Source organism: Notothenia coriiceps, unplaced genomic scaffold (assembly GCF_000735185.1).
Source record: "Notothenia coriiceps isolate Sejong01 unplaced genomic scaffold, NC01 NC01_scaffold00026393, whole genome shotgun sequence".
NCBI lineage: Eukaryota > Metazoa > Chordata > Actinopteri > Perciformes > Nototheniidae > Notothenia > Notothenia coriiceps.
In genome coordinates this window covers 257,156-271,206 of record NW_011359094.1, presented here as the reverse complement: position 1 = coordinate 271,206, position 14,051 = coordinate 257,156, and the positions used below count along the sequence as shown (strand labels likewise).

Sequence of the window (14,051 nt, the reverse complement as noted above, 5' to 3'; positions counted from 1 at the left end):
ACCCAAATCTCTAAAAAAGGGGCTACAACGGAGCTGATCCAGATTTGCGTCCGATATGACGTAATAACGGAAATGTAGGCTGGCTTTACGCCCACGGCCCTATCAGAAACGTTGCTATCAGAAACAATGCCCGACTGTTTTGGCCGTAATATGGTCGGTGCATGTTTACATTAGCATCGCTAACACTCAGAGCTAACCTGTACTGTAGAGCATTTGTGTGAAGAAGCAGGAAATAAAAAGGAACTCACCTTGTGGTATAACCGGCAAGAGAGAAAGCCTTTGAGCTCCATACTGTTTCAGAAATAATCCTTGATAATCCATGATATGGCGTTTCATCACCGCAGTATTTAGTTTAGACAGTAGCTGCCGGGTCCCGCATGAGCTCATCCCCCTCATTTATTTATTTTTTAAAGCTTTATACCCCAAATCAGCACTTTTGAAACAGGAAGTGAAATAGAGGGATATGAGGCATGGCTAGAATGGGTGATTTGTTTGGTATTTTGAGCAAAACACTTCATAGACATGTTTTTGATATATTTGTATATATCTGAGACCTATGCTATTGCCTAAAAATAGCATGATAGGTCCACTTTAATCGAAAGCACAAGCACCATTTGGCAGTGGAATTTTACAGAATTTACATAATTATATTTGCCAGTGCTTTTCTGAGAATCATTACCACACATACATAAAATAGCACTGAGGATATTAAAGATTGGTCTAAAAATAATATACTCAACCTGTTCTCTCTCAGTGAGGCTTTAACTGCTGATGCTCTGTGTGATCATTAGTTTTAAAAGGGGTTTGGAGTAGTGGGCTGATTATTTGGACACTATAAAACTGTTTTGGCCAAATATTTTTTTTTCAAAGTATGCAGCTTTGCCAACGTTTTAAAATCAATATTGGCCCATACAACTTGAAGAGGGACAAGGTTTGATCCAATATATCTCTCCTAAGAAGACCTTACAAATGTCCCATTAATTCAAATGAAAAACCATAGGAAAAAGGCAAGTGCGCATAGAATCTGTAATAAGGGAGGAATTGTTTTCCTAGTGCTTCAAACTTTAAACCAAAGTAAGTATTTAACTGATTATAAGTATTTTTGAATGCATGAGAGAGAAGGAAAACACACCCTAAAATGGATGTTATATTGTGATGTTTTACCAATGAGGGGACGGTCATCATCAGCTGATCGTGTGTTTTGAGCGCTGTCCTTTAGATTCGGTCACTGTTGTCTTAACTGTTACAAATTTATATTCCTGAAGCTATGAAAAAAAAAAGTCTAGGACATGAGAATGATTAAGGAGGTTCCAGAACTCAACAGGAGTCCTGTCGAGTTCACAGGACACATTTGTGATATGATTAAAGTAACTAATTTGTATTAATTCAATGTTTCAGGCTCCCAGAGAAGATGTGGCCATGAGGCATAGAATTTCTAGCAGCCCTGAAATAAAATGTTGGCCTACATGGCTTCATGCAAGCTATTTGGAATTAAACCAACTTGACAAATTACTTTAACAGGAGCCTTTTGAAAAGCAAACACCCTTTATCTCCACCCATAGAGTGAGACAGACACAAAGGATACAGTGAAATACGCAAATCAATTCCCTTTTCAACATTCTTGCATCAAAGATCTAAAGAAAAGACCCAGAACAAAAACACCGCTCTATGCCTTTTATAGCTTGGGGATAGTTTTTTTCATGCATGCGGACATCGGGAGCGCGCATGCTTACACGGTTCCGTACACTCCTTCTGAATTGCACATTTCATGCCCCAAGAAGCTACGCAGAATGAGTAGGGACTGGGCGCAAAGCAGTTTCTGAATCCGGTCCGGCGTGCCGACGACAGCGATGCCTGTGCCCACCGAATGATCACAGTGCTTTACCCGGACAGCACTGAATGGTAGCAGCTGAGAGACGGGTGCGGAGCGAGGGTTGCCAAACCCGGAGGATTTCTCACGGCTCACGGACTAGAATGCTCTTCTATGTATATCCCCATAAACGGATGACAACCTCTAAACCATCCTATACAGAAAACGTTCACTTCTGCATTTGACGTGGTGCTGTTATTGAGGGTTCTTTTCTAACGGGGTCCATCATGCAGGTGCAAACTGTGGGCCAACGTTATTGAAATGACTTGCTCGGCGCTGACGCATTTGACTGTGCCATGCCAACCCCGCAGTGTCAGATGCCATTTTATTCTGCGCTATCCTAGAACCTGGAATTCCAGCATACTGGGCCTGTTGTGTAATTAGAAGTTCGTGAGGCAGTTGCAAACAAGCTGGTGCAATGATAAGCTACCCTCGGCCAGGCATTGTGCGCAATTGGTACTAAAGTGTATGGGTCCTGCTGCGTACTCCAGCCCCCGGCTTCCACTAGGAGAGGTGTGCTGCTGGGCTACAGCTCACTGGCTGTCAGCTTCACATCTGGACCGCCTGGGTACCGACAACTGCGGCCTGTTCGGACTGTGCACTCCCTGAACTTTTATGTTTACTGACTGACATCGCCTCGGATGGTGTCGTGGGAAGGAGTGCATATTTGACTGGGATTTGACGTTATCGGTGATCCACTGGAACACCGTTGTCCAAAGCTGGACTGGCTGACTACTCAAGAAAAAAAGGCTTAACCAGCTATGGATTTTGCGTAACGAAGTCACGCATTTTTAACGGCAACGCTAGGGTGACATTGCAGTGTTCTCACCACATCGGTTATTTCGTCGTCCGTAAAAAAAATAAAAGAGTGAAAGTTGATTACTGTCCGTCATACGTATCAACGCAGTGGGATTTCTACGTCTGGTCGGCGTTCCCCCCCACCCTTCCCGCGGTGACGGTTATGGGTCGGAAGCGGTGTGTCGGTGCAGATTGTTCCAAGATGGCGGCCGGGTGCTGCGGGGTGAAGAAGCAGAAACTGTCGGGATCGCCCGGGTCGGGGTGTCCTGGCGGGGTGGGGGCGGGAAGCGGGGTGGCAGGAACCGGACATTGTGGCTCGGAGTTGGGGATTGGCTCCTCCGCGACCGTTGCAGCAGCGGCGAACGTGAGCAGAGCCAACGGCCTGGGGGGACCCGGGGGTAACGTTAGCGGCAGCAGTAGTAGTAGTGGTAGCAGCGGCACGAACGCTCTGTCCCCAGTCCCGGCCGGTTACTCTTCATCCGGCCTCTCCCCGAATCTCAGCTCGGGACCCGGTTCGGGCAGTGGAGGCAGAAAAATGGTTGTCTCAGCGGAGATGTGCTGCTTCTGTTTCGACGTGCTTTATTGCCATCTGTACGGATACCAACCTCCGAGAACACCCAGGTTTACAAATGATCCCTAGTGAGTATTTGTCTCTTTTGTTGTTTTGCAGCATATTTTTTGCTCATTGGTATATTCTCTCAACAAATATATTTTGCGGCACAGTTCATGTGGTTGCCTCTGGATTCTGCTTCAGCTTTGAGGGCACAAACTGTCACATCGAAACGACATTTTATTCATATTGAATTTAACGTTAACTGTTCGCGATCATGGCTTAAGTTGGAATTGTGGGCCTTGTCGGCACTGGCCTAGCGCTGCACTGAGCTAGCATTAACATTACAATGAATGATTTGATAAGATGTTATAATGCTATGACACCTAACACACCAAGTAATGTACATGAGGCGAGGTACAACAAACTCGTTGCTATTCGGCACTAAAAAACGTGTTGCTATACTGTTTGAGAAACACAGGCTTTAGCTAACGTTAAGCCTGTTTGCTACACGCTAATATTACTAACACTCAACGAAAGAAAGGGTGGACCGAGTAAGATAACATCGCTTATTTGTTCGGTTTAACAGTGCCAGCTGTGTCACTTGCAATAGAGCACTCATGCCGCTAGAATGAAATAAAAAAACACATAAAAAACTAACATTAGTATCATTATTTTTATTTATGTTGCCCTCAATGAACTCTGGCTGCCATATACCAGGCTAAGCTTTGTTAGCTACAAGCTACATTATCTTAGCAATGGAGCTAACCAGAGCTTGTGGTGATTAATTTAATGGAAAATGTCCCTCTGGTATAATGGACAGAAGACCTGTTGGATAACTGACACGTTATATAGCCGGTTTTGCTTGGTAAGTTTACGTTACTGTCGAATTTAGCGACACTGACGTTAACCGAGTGAAACACTAACCAACAAAGAAAAGGTGGTTTATTGCTTAGCAATAAACATCCTTAAGCGTTCCGTACGGCCAATTTAACACACAAACAGTACTGTCAGTTTTAAAGATACATAAAAGTAAAAAATATATAAATGTTAAGTATTTAAATGATTATTTAAACACTTTTTCCATTTTTGTGTCATTGGAATATTAACCATACAAGGTATCGATGTATGTTTCCTGCCCGTAACCGCACTCCTGCGCCCTCCACTTTAACATTCCGACCCCACTTTAGAAATACCTTTTTTATTTGATGAAATCGTTTGACTTTGCTGCAGTTTTACTTAGATTTTGAAACTCTGTGAAGTAAATATTTGGAATTCCAATAGCACGTTTACTTTTCGGGTGTATTGGGGGAGAAAAAGCTGCCGTCATTTCAAATCCATATGACGGTTTGAATTTGTGTGATGAAGTAAAAAGTTCCAACTTTGGGGTGATTTCAGTAACATTTTGTATTTTAATGAAACAATCCATCATACACTTTATTTGTATAGAATTCAATCCCATTCTCTTTCTAATAAACATATTCACATCAAAGTGCCATTTTTGCATTTATGGTTAAGACTGTATGACCAATGGGTCTTTTAAAATGCTACTTCTGACATGTTAACATTTTGAAAGAAAAACAGTACACTTGAGCCTTTAATTAGATACATGTATCCCCAAAAGATCACACTATCATCTAACGTCTCTATCTAGGGAGTTAATATCAGACATTCCTAATTCTACACATGGCTATGTCCATACATTAATGCACAAGTCCACTTACTTTTAAGGCTCAGTTCCAATGTCAACTCAAGGCAATACACCTTAAACATAAACTGATGTCACCTCTGCAATCTGGATTACTGCCTCATTGCAAGAGGGTCTCAGGAGAAAAAAAGTAAACTAGGATTGTAGTAAGCAAATGCCCACCACTGTTTTGAGAAGCTCATACATGTCCTTCATTCGGGGGCATTGTCAGATTGAATTCTTGAAGTCCTCAGAACAACTACAACATTTGACATAGACTCCGTGTTCTGCAAAGTTAGCTAGTGAACTAACATGGGCCTAAGATTATGAAAACTCAAATTATTTGTTAAGACACAGTTATACTATCATTTCAATTTAAGCCAATTTTGGAACAACATGATGGTGTATTGTTTACCTACCTAGCTTAGATGTTGTTGGAATTTATAAAAACAGCAAGTATTCTTCTCTCAATAGAGACTCACATGATAAGAACTGTAACTTAATATACGCGCAAAGGTCGATGCCTCAAGGACTGCCAACACACCATACAGTTTATGGGAATTTGCATCATTTTGAATGCAGAAGACCAATGGACCACGCTAGCCAGTGACCCTGCTACAGGTAAATTAGCATCACCACCAGTCAGCTTATTTAGCTTGCTTACTTTAGCTGACTTCAATAGTTATATAACTTGATAACGCAACTGTAATTGTTATTTAAAATTCGTGTAATTTTATGTTTGTTAACATGGATACAAATATCATAATCTCTCATTTTGAATATGTGCAAAGCTAAACTTACAACATTACAATTTGAAGAAAAATTGCTAGCTAGCAATCAGGCTACTCATTAATACAGTACAGGTTATCTTATCCATTGTGCTACTGAATGGATATCACTAGCAATCTTTTCTTTTAACCCTGTACATTCCTCTTTTGAGAACACCAGAAGACAACACCTTTCCTCAATGACAGAGAAGGAGCAAAGATCCTCAGGAAATGCAGGGTGAAACATTTGTAAGAGATAAAGCGTTACAGCGGTGAACATTAGTCATGTTTTTTTTAAACTATTTTGCAAATATTGGCTGTAAAAGTAATTTTATTTTCCTTTGTAATTCAAGTTTTTATTTAATTACTGGTACCTTACAATATCTGATCTTGTAATTTTTTTTGTAACACATTTGTTTTATATGTGAAGAAGCTAAAAATAAAATTACAAATTTGTTCAAAGAAAAATTGTCTCATGTATGTTTCCCTTTGTAAAATTTGACTTTTTACAGCCTTTTTAAAAGTATAGGACTTGTAGCTCAAGATTTAATAGATTGAACAAGTTAAAAGTGTACAAGTCAGTGCAGTTAAAGTATTGGTTCTGGTATTGAAAATTCACTGAGGAAAATCTGTGAGCTAATTTTTTTCCTTTTTCTCCTTTCTCTTTGACTCTTTACACATTTGCATTTTCAATATTTTAGTGAGAGAGAGAAACAAAATCACCAAGTTGCTGTATCAGTACAGAACATGCAGAAGCTCCACACTGGTTTACTTGAAAGAGACAAAACAAATGTCAGAAAATAATGAGTTAAGATAAATAACCAAAATCTCTCTAGTTGTACTGATTTTCTTTAATGAATTACTTACACAAGTAACTTTGTTTAAGTATTAGAGTGGCGTTTTGAATTTTAATTGGTGCACTTAAAACTGAACTGATGCTCATATAAAGGGAACACTATTGGATAAAGAGTGGAGCCCTGCAATGGTGTGTGACTTGGCATCTGAGATCAAGACCTTCGATGGAAAAGTGACAATAAATCAGTGAGTCAGATAAACTGTTGTGACACTGCACTTCCTTCAGTCCTCTGCAATATGCCGGCCAAGTGTGAAGTGGATGAACAGTTGTCGAGAAACTTGAAGGACATTTCTATTAACAAACTGAGGCTAATCAATTTTTGTTAAATACCTGGAATACATAGTTAGATACTTATAGATCTATTCCCTGTTATGCACACTTTGCTTCTGATCCACTGGGATACCATTACCTACCAACAATTGTGCAACTAGGTATGTCACAACTCAGGACATTTAGTATTCAAAGCAAATACTAGTACAATTCAGATTACATTTTGAGTCTTCGGGCAAACACTAAAGGCCATGATAAATCCCATGTAGTGGTATAACAGATCAAAATTCCCTATTAATATATATTTTACATTGCTGTAAAAACGATTCATCCACGGTTCTCGCCAAAAACGGCGTAAATCAATACTAAAATATGGTAACTACAGTACTGCTGAAACCCAATACTGTCACGTTTCAGTATCTTGACTTTTACTTGGTTCCGAAGCGTCGGTTCTCATGACCTCCCTAGCCGCAACTAGTGCTGCCATCCACAATGAGGATCTATTAGGAAAAGTTGTGGATAGTACCTGTCCTTTTTTTAGTACTACCTCAGCAGAGATTCCAAGCGAGCTGCTGAGCTGATACTAAAAAGTGGAGTTAAAACATTTTCATACATTTAAGAAGGGTTATACGTTTTTTTTCAAATAGAAAAGACGGTTACTAAGTCGTTGGTTGACAGATAGTCCAACGACCCATCATGGCCCTAAAAAAATGTGTGACTATTGCCTAGTGTGAAAAACCTTCATGTGTTTCTAATTAACGTTTGACCTTACAGAAATGTACATCCGACGTGCACATTATTAAAGTTAACCTCCTTTAACATGGGCCCTTCTTCTTTTCTTTCAGCCCGCTGTTTGTCACATGGAAAATAGGCAGAGACAAGCGGTTGAGGGGTTGTATAGGTACATTTTCTGCCATGAATCTGCACTCAGGACTCAGGGAGTACACCCTTACCAGGTAAGAGAAAGGCAACGTTGTTTTTATATTTCAAAGCTTTAGATCAAAATAAACAACAAACCTATTGGAGTCAAGATCAATAGCATGGGCAACTATGTACCAACAGTAGCAGTTAGTCAGAACTTATTGTTTGCCTGTACATGAGTGCAACAAATATGAATGTACTGTTTCTTATAGTATTTACTTTGTTCTGTTTCATTCATGTAGCTTGCAGTAACGATGTGTCTCCTTTGATCCCATGTCCTGGGGCATCAAAAAATATTCAAACAAGTTATTAAAGTCAATAATTAGTTTTTTATGTATTAAGACACATTGATATGTCTACTGTATACCTGTAAGCACTTTTATATTAAAGTCAGACAAACTACGCTTAAAATGTGCCACCAACGCAATCTTATTAACAGAAGTTGATGTAGATATGTTCAAATCATTTCAATAATGACATTTATATACTTATTGTAAGTCGCTTTGGATAAAAGCGTCAGCTAAATGCAATGTAATGTAATGTTATATGTATTTCATATAAGTCTATTTATTCTGGATGACCTGAATGAGATCAAAAGGACAAGCATTGACACAGTAAATTGTAATAATATCTTAACTATTACTGTAATGTATGAACTGTTATAAAACTGTTTTAATTCAAAAATGTTGTAATAAAGAGTCCTTGTGTAGGTTTATTGGGATGTCCAGACACAGTGAAATGGGTTAAACCCGCAATGGTGGACTATCAGACTGGTGGGTTAAACACCAGTTTGGCACTACACAGCTTTGGTGTTTAAATTAGAAATCTAAATTAAATATATGTTACTGATATTCAAATTTCACGCAACCCCTTACAAAACACGTCATTATTTTCAGTGTAAACGGGGCCGTTTTTTTCCACAAGCATTTTTGCCCCAAGGGTCAAACACAGCTGTCCAAAACCTGTAAACACAGACGGCTGCTTACTGTGTACAGATACAAACAATATAAAGAGCAGAGTCCATGCTGCGGTTATACTGGCCCCCGTATGTCCATAGGTCATCTACATTAGAGAAAGGGCATCCTCCATCACATGTTGGAAATGTACCCTCAATTTAACAACAGTTTTCAGAGTTTCTTAATTCAATCCAATACAGTGTTATCTTCTATAACTCTTTTCTGAATTGCCTCTTGTAATAGATGGTTTCTTTGTGCTTTTATGTCTGCAGTGCCCTTAAAGACAGCCGCTTCCCCCCTATGACAAGGGATGAGCTGCCTCGCCTCTTCTGCTCAGTGTCTCTTCTCACCAACTTTGAAGACGTCGGTGATTACCTTGACTGGGAGGTAAGGGACTTGGTTTGTTAAAACAATTGCATTGAGAAGTGTTGTTGCTAAATTGCTCACATTTTTTGCTATTAATAGACAGCAGTCCCTCCATATGTTTTGAGGTTGTTAAAGCAAAAACCAAACAAATCTTAAGCCTAGTCAAATTCTAATCATGAAGTTTGAAGAGGTGCATAAAAAGTGGCAAAATTTAACATTTCAGCATGTTAGTTTTATAAATGTACCTTTGTTGGATAGAGATATTTATGGGGTTAAAAATGTATTATGTCCTTGTGATGCATGTCTTGAATTCTAGGTGGGTGTTCACGGTATTAGGATAGAGTTTTTCAATGAAAAAGGTTCAAAGCGCACCGCCACCTACCTACCAGAGGTTGCAAAGGAGCAAGGTGAGATCTATTTTAGCCCCTAACAATCCCAGCCTCATCTGCTTTTTTAGAAAGATAATGTAGATGTGGATCTTTCTAAATGTGTTAAGATTTTTAAAACTTTTATTTTATCAAGGTTGGGACCACATTCAAACCATAGATTCCTTACTACGAAAGGGAGGTTACAAAGCTCCCATCACAAATGACTTCAGGAAGACCATTAAGTTAACCAGGTAAGATTACACTCAACATTTCATCTGATTGATGCACACAATCCTGTATGCAAGAGTTTCGCCAGCCAAGCAGAATTGCTAAAATTGCATATAAAGCTTTTAAAGGACACGTGTATATATGCATTATATACTTTGCCTTTCAAGTAGCCTATAGGGGAACTCCACAGATGTTTTGCACATTACAGTTTATACGTTTTAGGGATTGCTACTATGTGAAATAAGTTGTATTAAGCCTTTTATGGCTTCAGAGCCATGTGAAATTCCATATATTGCCTTAAGTGATGTTACTTGAGGCAACATCGGTTGGGGCTGATGACAAATTTGATTGCAATTAGGGGATACATTTTTAAAGATTTGCTAAGCTCACCACTCAAAATGATTGCAGAGTGCTGCGTTCAAACGCTGACCTTTGCCTTGGTTGCGCTGACCTTTCAGAATGCAACCAATCAGATAACAGTTGTATGTAGCAACGCAAGCTAGCAAAGGAGGTAACCATAGAAACTAAACCTTGCGATGAGCAAAGAGCAAATCGCGTGTCGTGTGTAGAGGAATGCACGATAGTAAAAAGACGATCTATCTGGTACTTCTGTTGTATCAATTTTTACGTTAGACTGCCTATTGTGAGACGGTGCAACTCAACATATGTGGAGTTTTATCTTAAGGAACAATTGCATATACATGTTTGCTGTTCTAAGCCCAGCATCGACAGTAGGTCCTGTGCTTCGGTGTCAGTTGCTGACCATGTGCCTCTACCAACACGTCTCGTCCCTAGGTACCGTAGCGAGAAGTTGACAATGGGTTATGCAGAGTACATCGCCCACCGCCAGCACCATCACTACCAGAACGGCATCGGGCACCCTCTACCACCCTACAACCATTATTCCTGACAGCGAGCCGCATGACCAATCACTGGACCTCTCTGCGGACCTTTTCCCAGGAGAGCCCGCCCCTTCCTGGTCTAGCTATTTCTACTACTGTACCATTTTATGATGATAGTTTCCGTTGCCATGCTGGCCGTCTCCCAGACGTTGACATGGCAACGGGGTGGCAACGAAAGCATAATTTGCTCATGGCAAGAAATCCAAATTTATTTTTCTTTGCCCATGGTTATGTTTTTGCAGCATATGTATACCAATATATATAACCCCCCTATTCATTACATTTTTGAAAATGAAACCAATATTCGATTTTATTAATCTTAACGTCTTTTCAGCAAACCTAATCAGGTGTTTGATTCTGTGGATGGAAGGAAGTCTCTTACGGTGGATTGGTCTAGCGCGTATATCATTTAGGCTTTGCTAAAAATGTATCATTGTCTTAGAAATGATTCTTTATTTTATTCTTTATCTTACTATCCAGGCCATGTAGCAAGGCAAAAAACGTAGTTTTCAAAGACTGAGTCGTCTCTATTCTGATTCCTCTCAATAGAGAAAACCCAACAGAATTGACTGTTGAGCTTTGTAAACTCTTGTAGTGTTGTAGTTGGAACTATATATTGGGATCTGTATTCTCCAAAGTATAGATAGTAGGATTGTGATGCCCTTTTGCTGGTAGTGTTAATCGTTTGAGCTCGCAATCGTGTGTATATTTCTGTGCGTGGATATATATATTTTGGTCTTCCAAAAGATGGAGAAAGCAGTGAGTGAAATTTTGAAATTGGATTTTAACCTAAAGATTCCCTACAGATATTTGTTTTGTTTTTGGAAACCTCCCCTCTAAGTATTTGTAGTGTTTTGTGTTGGAACTTGTAGTCCCTTTTCTTTTAAATTTTAGATAAATGTGGAGGAAGCCATTTTGTCTGAGGATAATCATGTCTGTGCAGGGGATTTATTAGTTATCTATTCAAAAATGGGACACAAGTTGGTCTGATTTCCCTGCATTGGAATGTGGGAGCAGGTGCAACTCCCTTTGTCCCTAGATTAAAAAAAGTGCATGACAAATTTCATTTAAATGTACTGTCTGCTGAAGCTTACTGGCAGGGAGTCACTTGTCAGGGACACGCTTTTAAAAAAAGCCATATTCTCTTTTTACTCCACTTTTGTAAAAGTCTTGTTTAGCTCCAAGTTTTTGCATACCAATTAAAGGATTTTGGGTCATCTGAATGCAAACTCACACCATCACTGAATGCTAGTCAAACCCTGTGGTTTCAGTCATCCGTCTTGTATATTGCCCGTGTCGTCGTGGAAACATTATCTTGCCTCTTCAGAGTTTAGCTAACCATTTTGCCACTCGTTCACAAAGTATGATGTATTGAAACTGTCATTTTGAATGAAGATGCACCACGTGACGCACAAAGGAGGTGTGTGTGATTCACCTGTCTGTGTCCTTTAGATGTGCATGTGATCGCGTCTTTTAGAAGCTGATGGAGTTGTTGAAACCGCACCTCCACCGTTCTCTAACACACTGTGGGGACTGGAAATGTTTGTTGTGTCACTAGGTTGGAGCAAACACTGTTGAATTAGTTCGAGCAGAATCCGTGCCCTTGCTGTTTTAAGTCTATGAAAAAGCCAGGGCTTTGTTAGGACTTCAGAAGCCATTTCCCATCCTACTATCAATCGTGAGTCACATCCACACACACATCAGGCTAGTTGGATTCACTTCTCTAGAATGTCTTTGAGGGGCGTGAGACGCTCGCTTTGGGTTTGGCGTTCAGTTCTGCCAACTGGAATTTTGTGAGAGGTTGTCGTTACTTGACATGTTTTTGGTAACAGCCTTTACTAACTGACAGGTTATTTTTTCTTTATGCAAAAAATGTCAAGGGCTTTTGGCACTCCATCCACAGTAACCCGAAATGACCCAGATTTAAGTTGTGTTGCCTTAAACTAATGATTTAATAAATGATGGGCCGACGGATGTTGCTCTGACTGTTCCTCTGTCCCATGGTTTCCCAGCTCCCATCTTCACACCACAGTGTAGGAAAGGGCCTTTCCTCACTTGAATGCTAATACTAAGTTAGACATATGGGGGCTTCTGTATGCCTGCAGTGTCCTGTTAGCTCTCCCAGCTGCTGGTCCTCCATTCTTTCCGATTTTGAAAGCCCCACATAAACACATTCTCTTAAAATACTGTCGGGGCTCTGTGGTGTCGTTGACCTTAGTGTGTAAAAACCATGGGAACACCATCTCCTTGTTAAATATACACTACATGAAAAAGAGGAACAGTCACGCCTTGATCCCCAGGCCCATTTAACACAGCACAACCTGAATTCTTCTGCTGCAAAACCAAATTGACCATGCTCTTTTACATATATGTCTTTGTGTACACATGCAATGTATTCAGTTGCATGTACGTATGAGTATGAGACCTATGGTTTTATCCATGATATGCTTGATCTATGGCTTAGACGCTCTTATTAAACATTAAGAGATTTAAAAGACAAATATGGTGCTATCTGACCTCATATTGGGGTGGTCACGCGCTCGTGACGTCATGCGGACTCATCGATCATATCATACTTTAAAGATGCTGCATGTAAGATTTTCTCTTTAGAGTTTCGTCTCGAAATGAGTTATAGCGGCGCACTGTTAAATACCGGAAGATGTCACCGTAGAGCGGTAGAGAAGAATCTGTGCTTTTGTTAGGGCGACTTCCCTATGGGAAAAACAGAGTGATATTCTTACCCATATAATGAAGAAGGAAAAGCCCCCACAGCAAACCTAGGGGCTACAGAATGTACTGTTAATGGGTATTGAGAGAAAATCCTACATGCGTTACCTTTACTATCCTTGATATATGCAGATCTGTTCAACAGGTGTTTTTCTTTTCTTCTTCCTAGCAGTGCAAGTCAACACCCCTGCAGGTTTGAAAGGACAGGAAGCCATGCGAAGCCCCCCCCCCCTCCACCCTAGATTACTCCACTGTGGCCTGACCTCACGGCCAAGATGATCAAGGTTATGGGTCGATTGGTAGATGGTGGCAGTATTAGCATCCGTTCTCCTGGAATATTTGGATGCTGCTTTCTCAGAGCACTTCCTCTGTTTTTCCTTTAGCTGCTGAATGGTTTGCCCTCTGGGGGTTCAAAGGCGTAAACACCTTAAACTATGTTGAAGGTATTCATCTCCTACGATGGGACGAAGAGCTAATGTTTTACGTAGAACGTGCAGAAGAAAATAGTCCCGCTTCTGTTCTGATTCATCTGTTTAAAGCATCGATACCTCATGGGATTTAATGGAACGGCATTGGTAGTTCGTTGTAGCAGATTGTGTTTTGGTTCCATACCAGGGTTAGAGTTCGGCCTCAGCATTCCGTGTGCGTTCGCTCTCATATTTCGTGGAATGCTCAAGCTCGTGTTACCTTCGTATGTTCGACTGAACCAAAGATGCCAGCGGCCGTGCCCACATGCTGCTCACGGGCCTGGCTTCCTGTCCTTTCAAAAGACACCCCCCCCCCCC

At 40.4% G+C, this 14,051-nt stretch overlaps 1 protein-coding gene across 2 annotated transcripts; it reads left to right on the top strand.

Moving 5' to 3' along the window:
• Positions 1-1,671: 1,671 nt before the first annotated feature.
• Positions 1,672-14,045, top strand: ammecr1 (AMMECR nuclear protein 1). 2 transcript variants are annotated; one of them, XM_010784370.1, is made up of 6 exons: positions 1,677-3,307; positions 7,644-7,754; positions 8,948-9,062; positions 9,358-9,448; positions 9,564-9,660; positions 10,433-14,045. In XM_010784370.1, the coding sequence occupies exons 1-6, from the start codon at positions 2,832-2,834 to the stop codon at positions 10,545-10,547; spliced, it is 1,005 nt and encodes a 334-aa protein (XP_010782672.1). In that variant the 5' UTR covers positions 1,677-2,831; the 3' UTR covers positions 10,548-14,045. The 2 variants fall into 2 exon arrangements, with proteins under 2 accessions (XP_010782673.1, XP_010782672.1); XM_010784371.1 differs by lacking the exon at positions 7,644-7,754 and having other exon boundaries at positions 1,672-3,307.
• Positions 14,046-14,051: the final 6 nt, after the last annotated feature.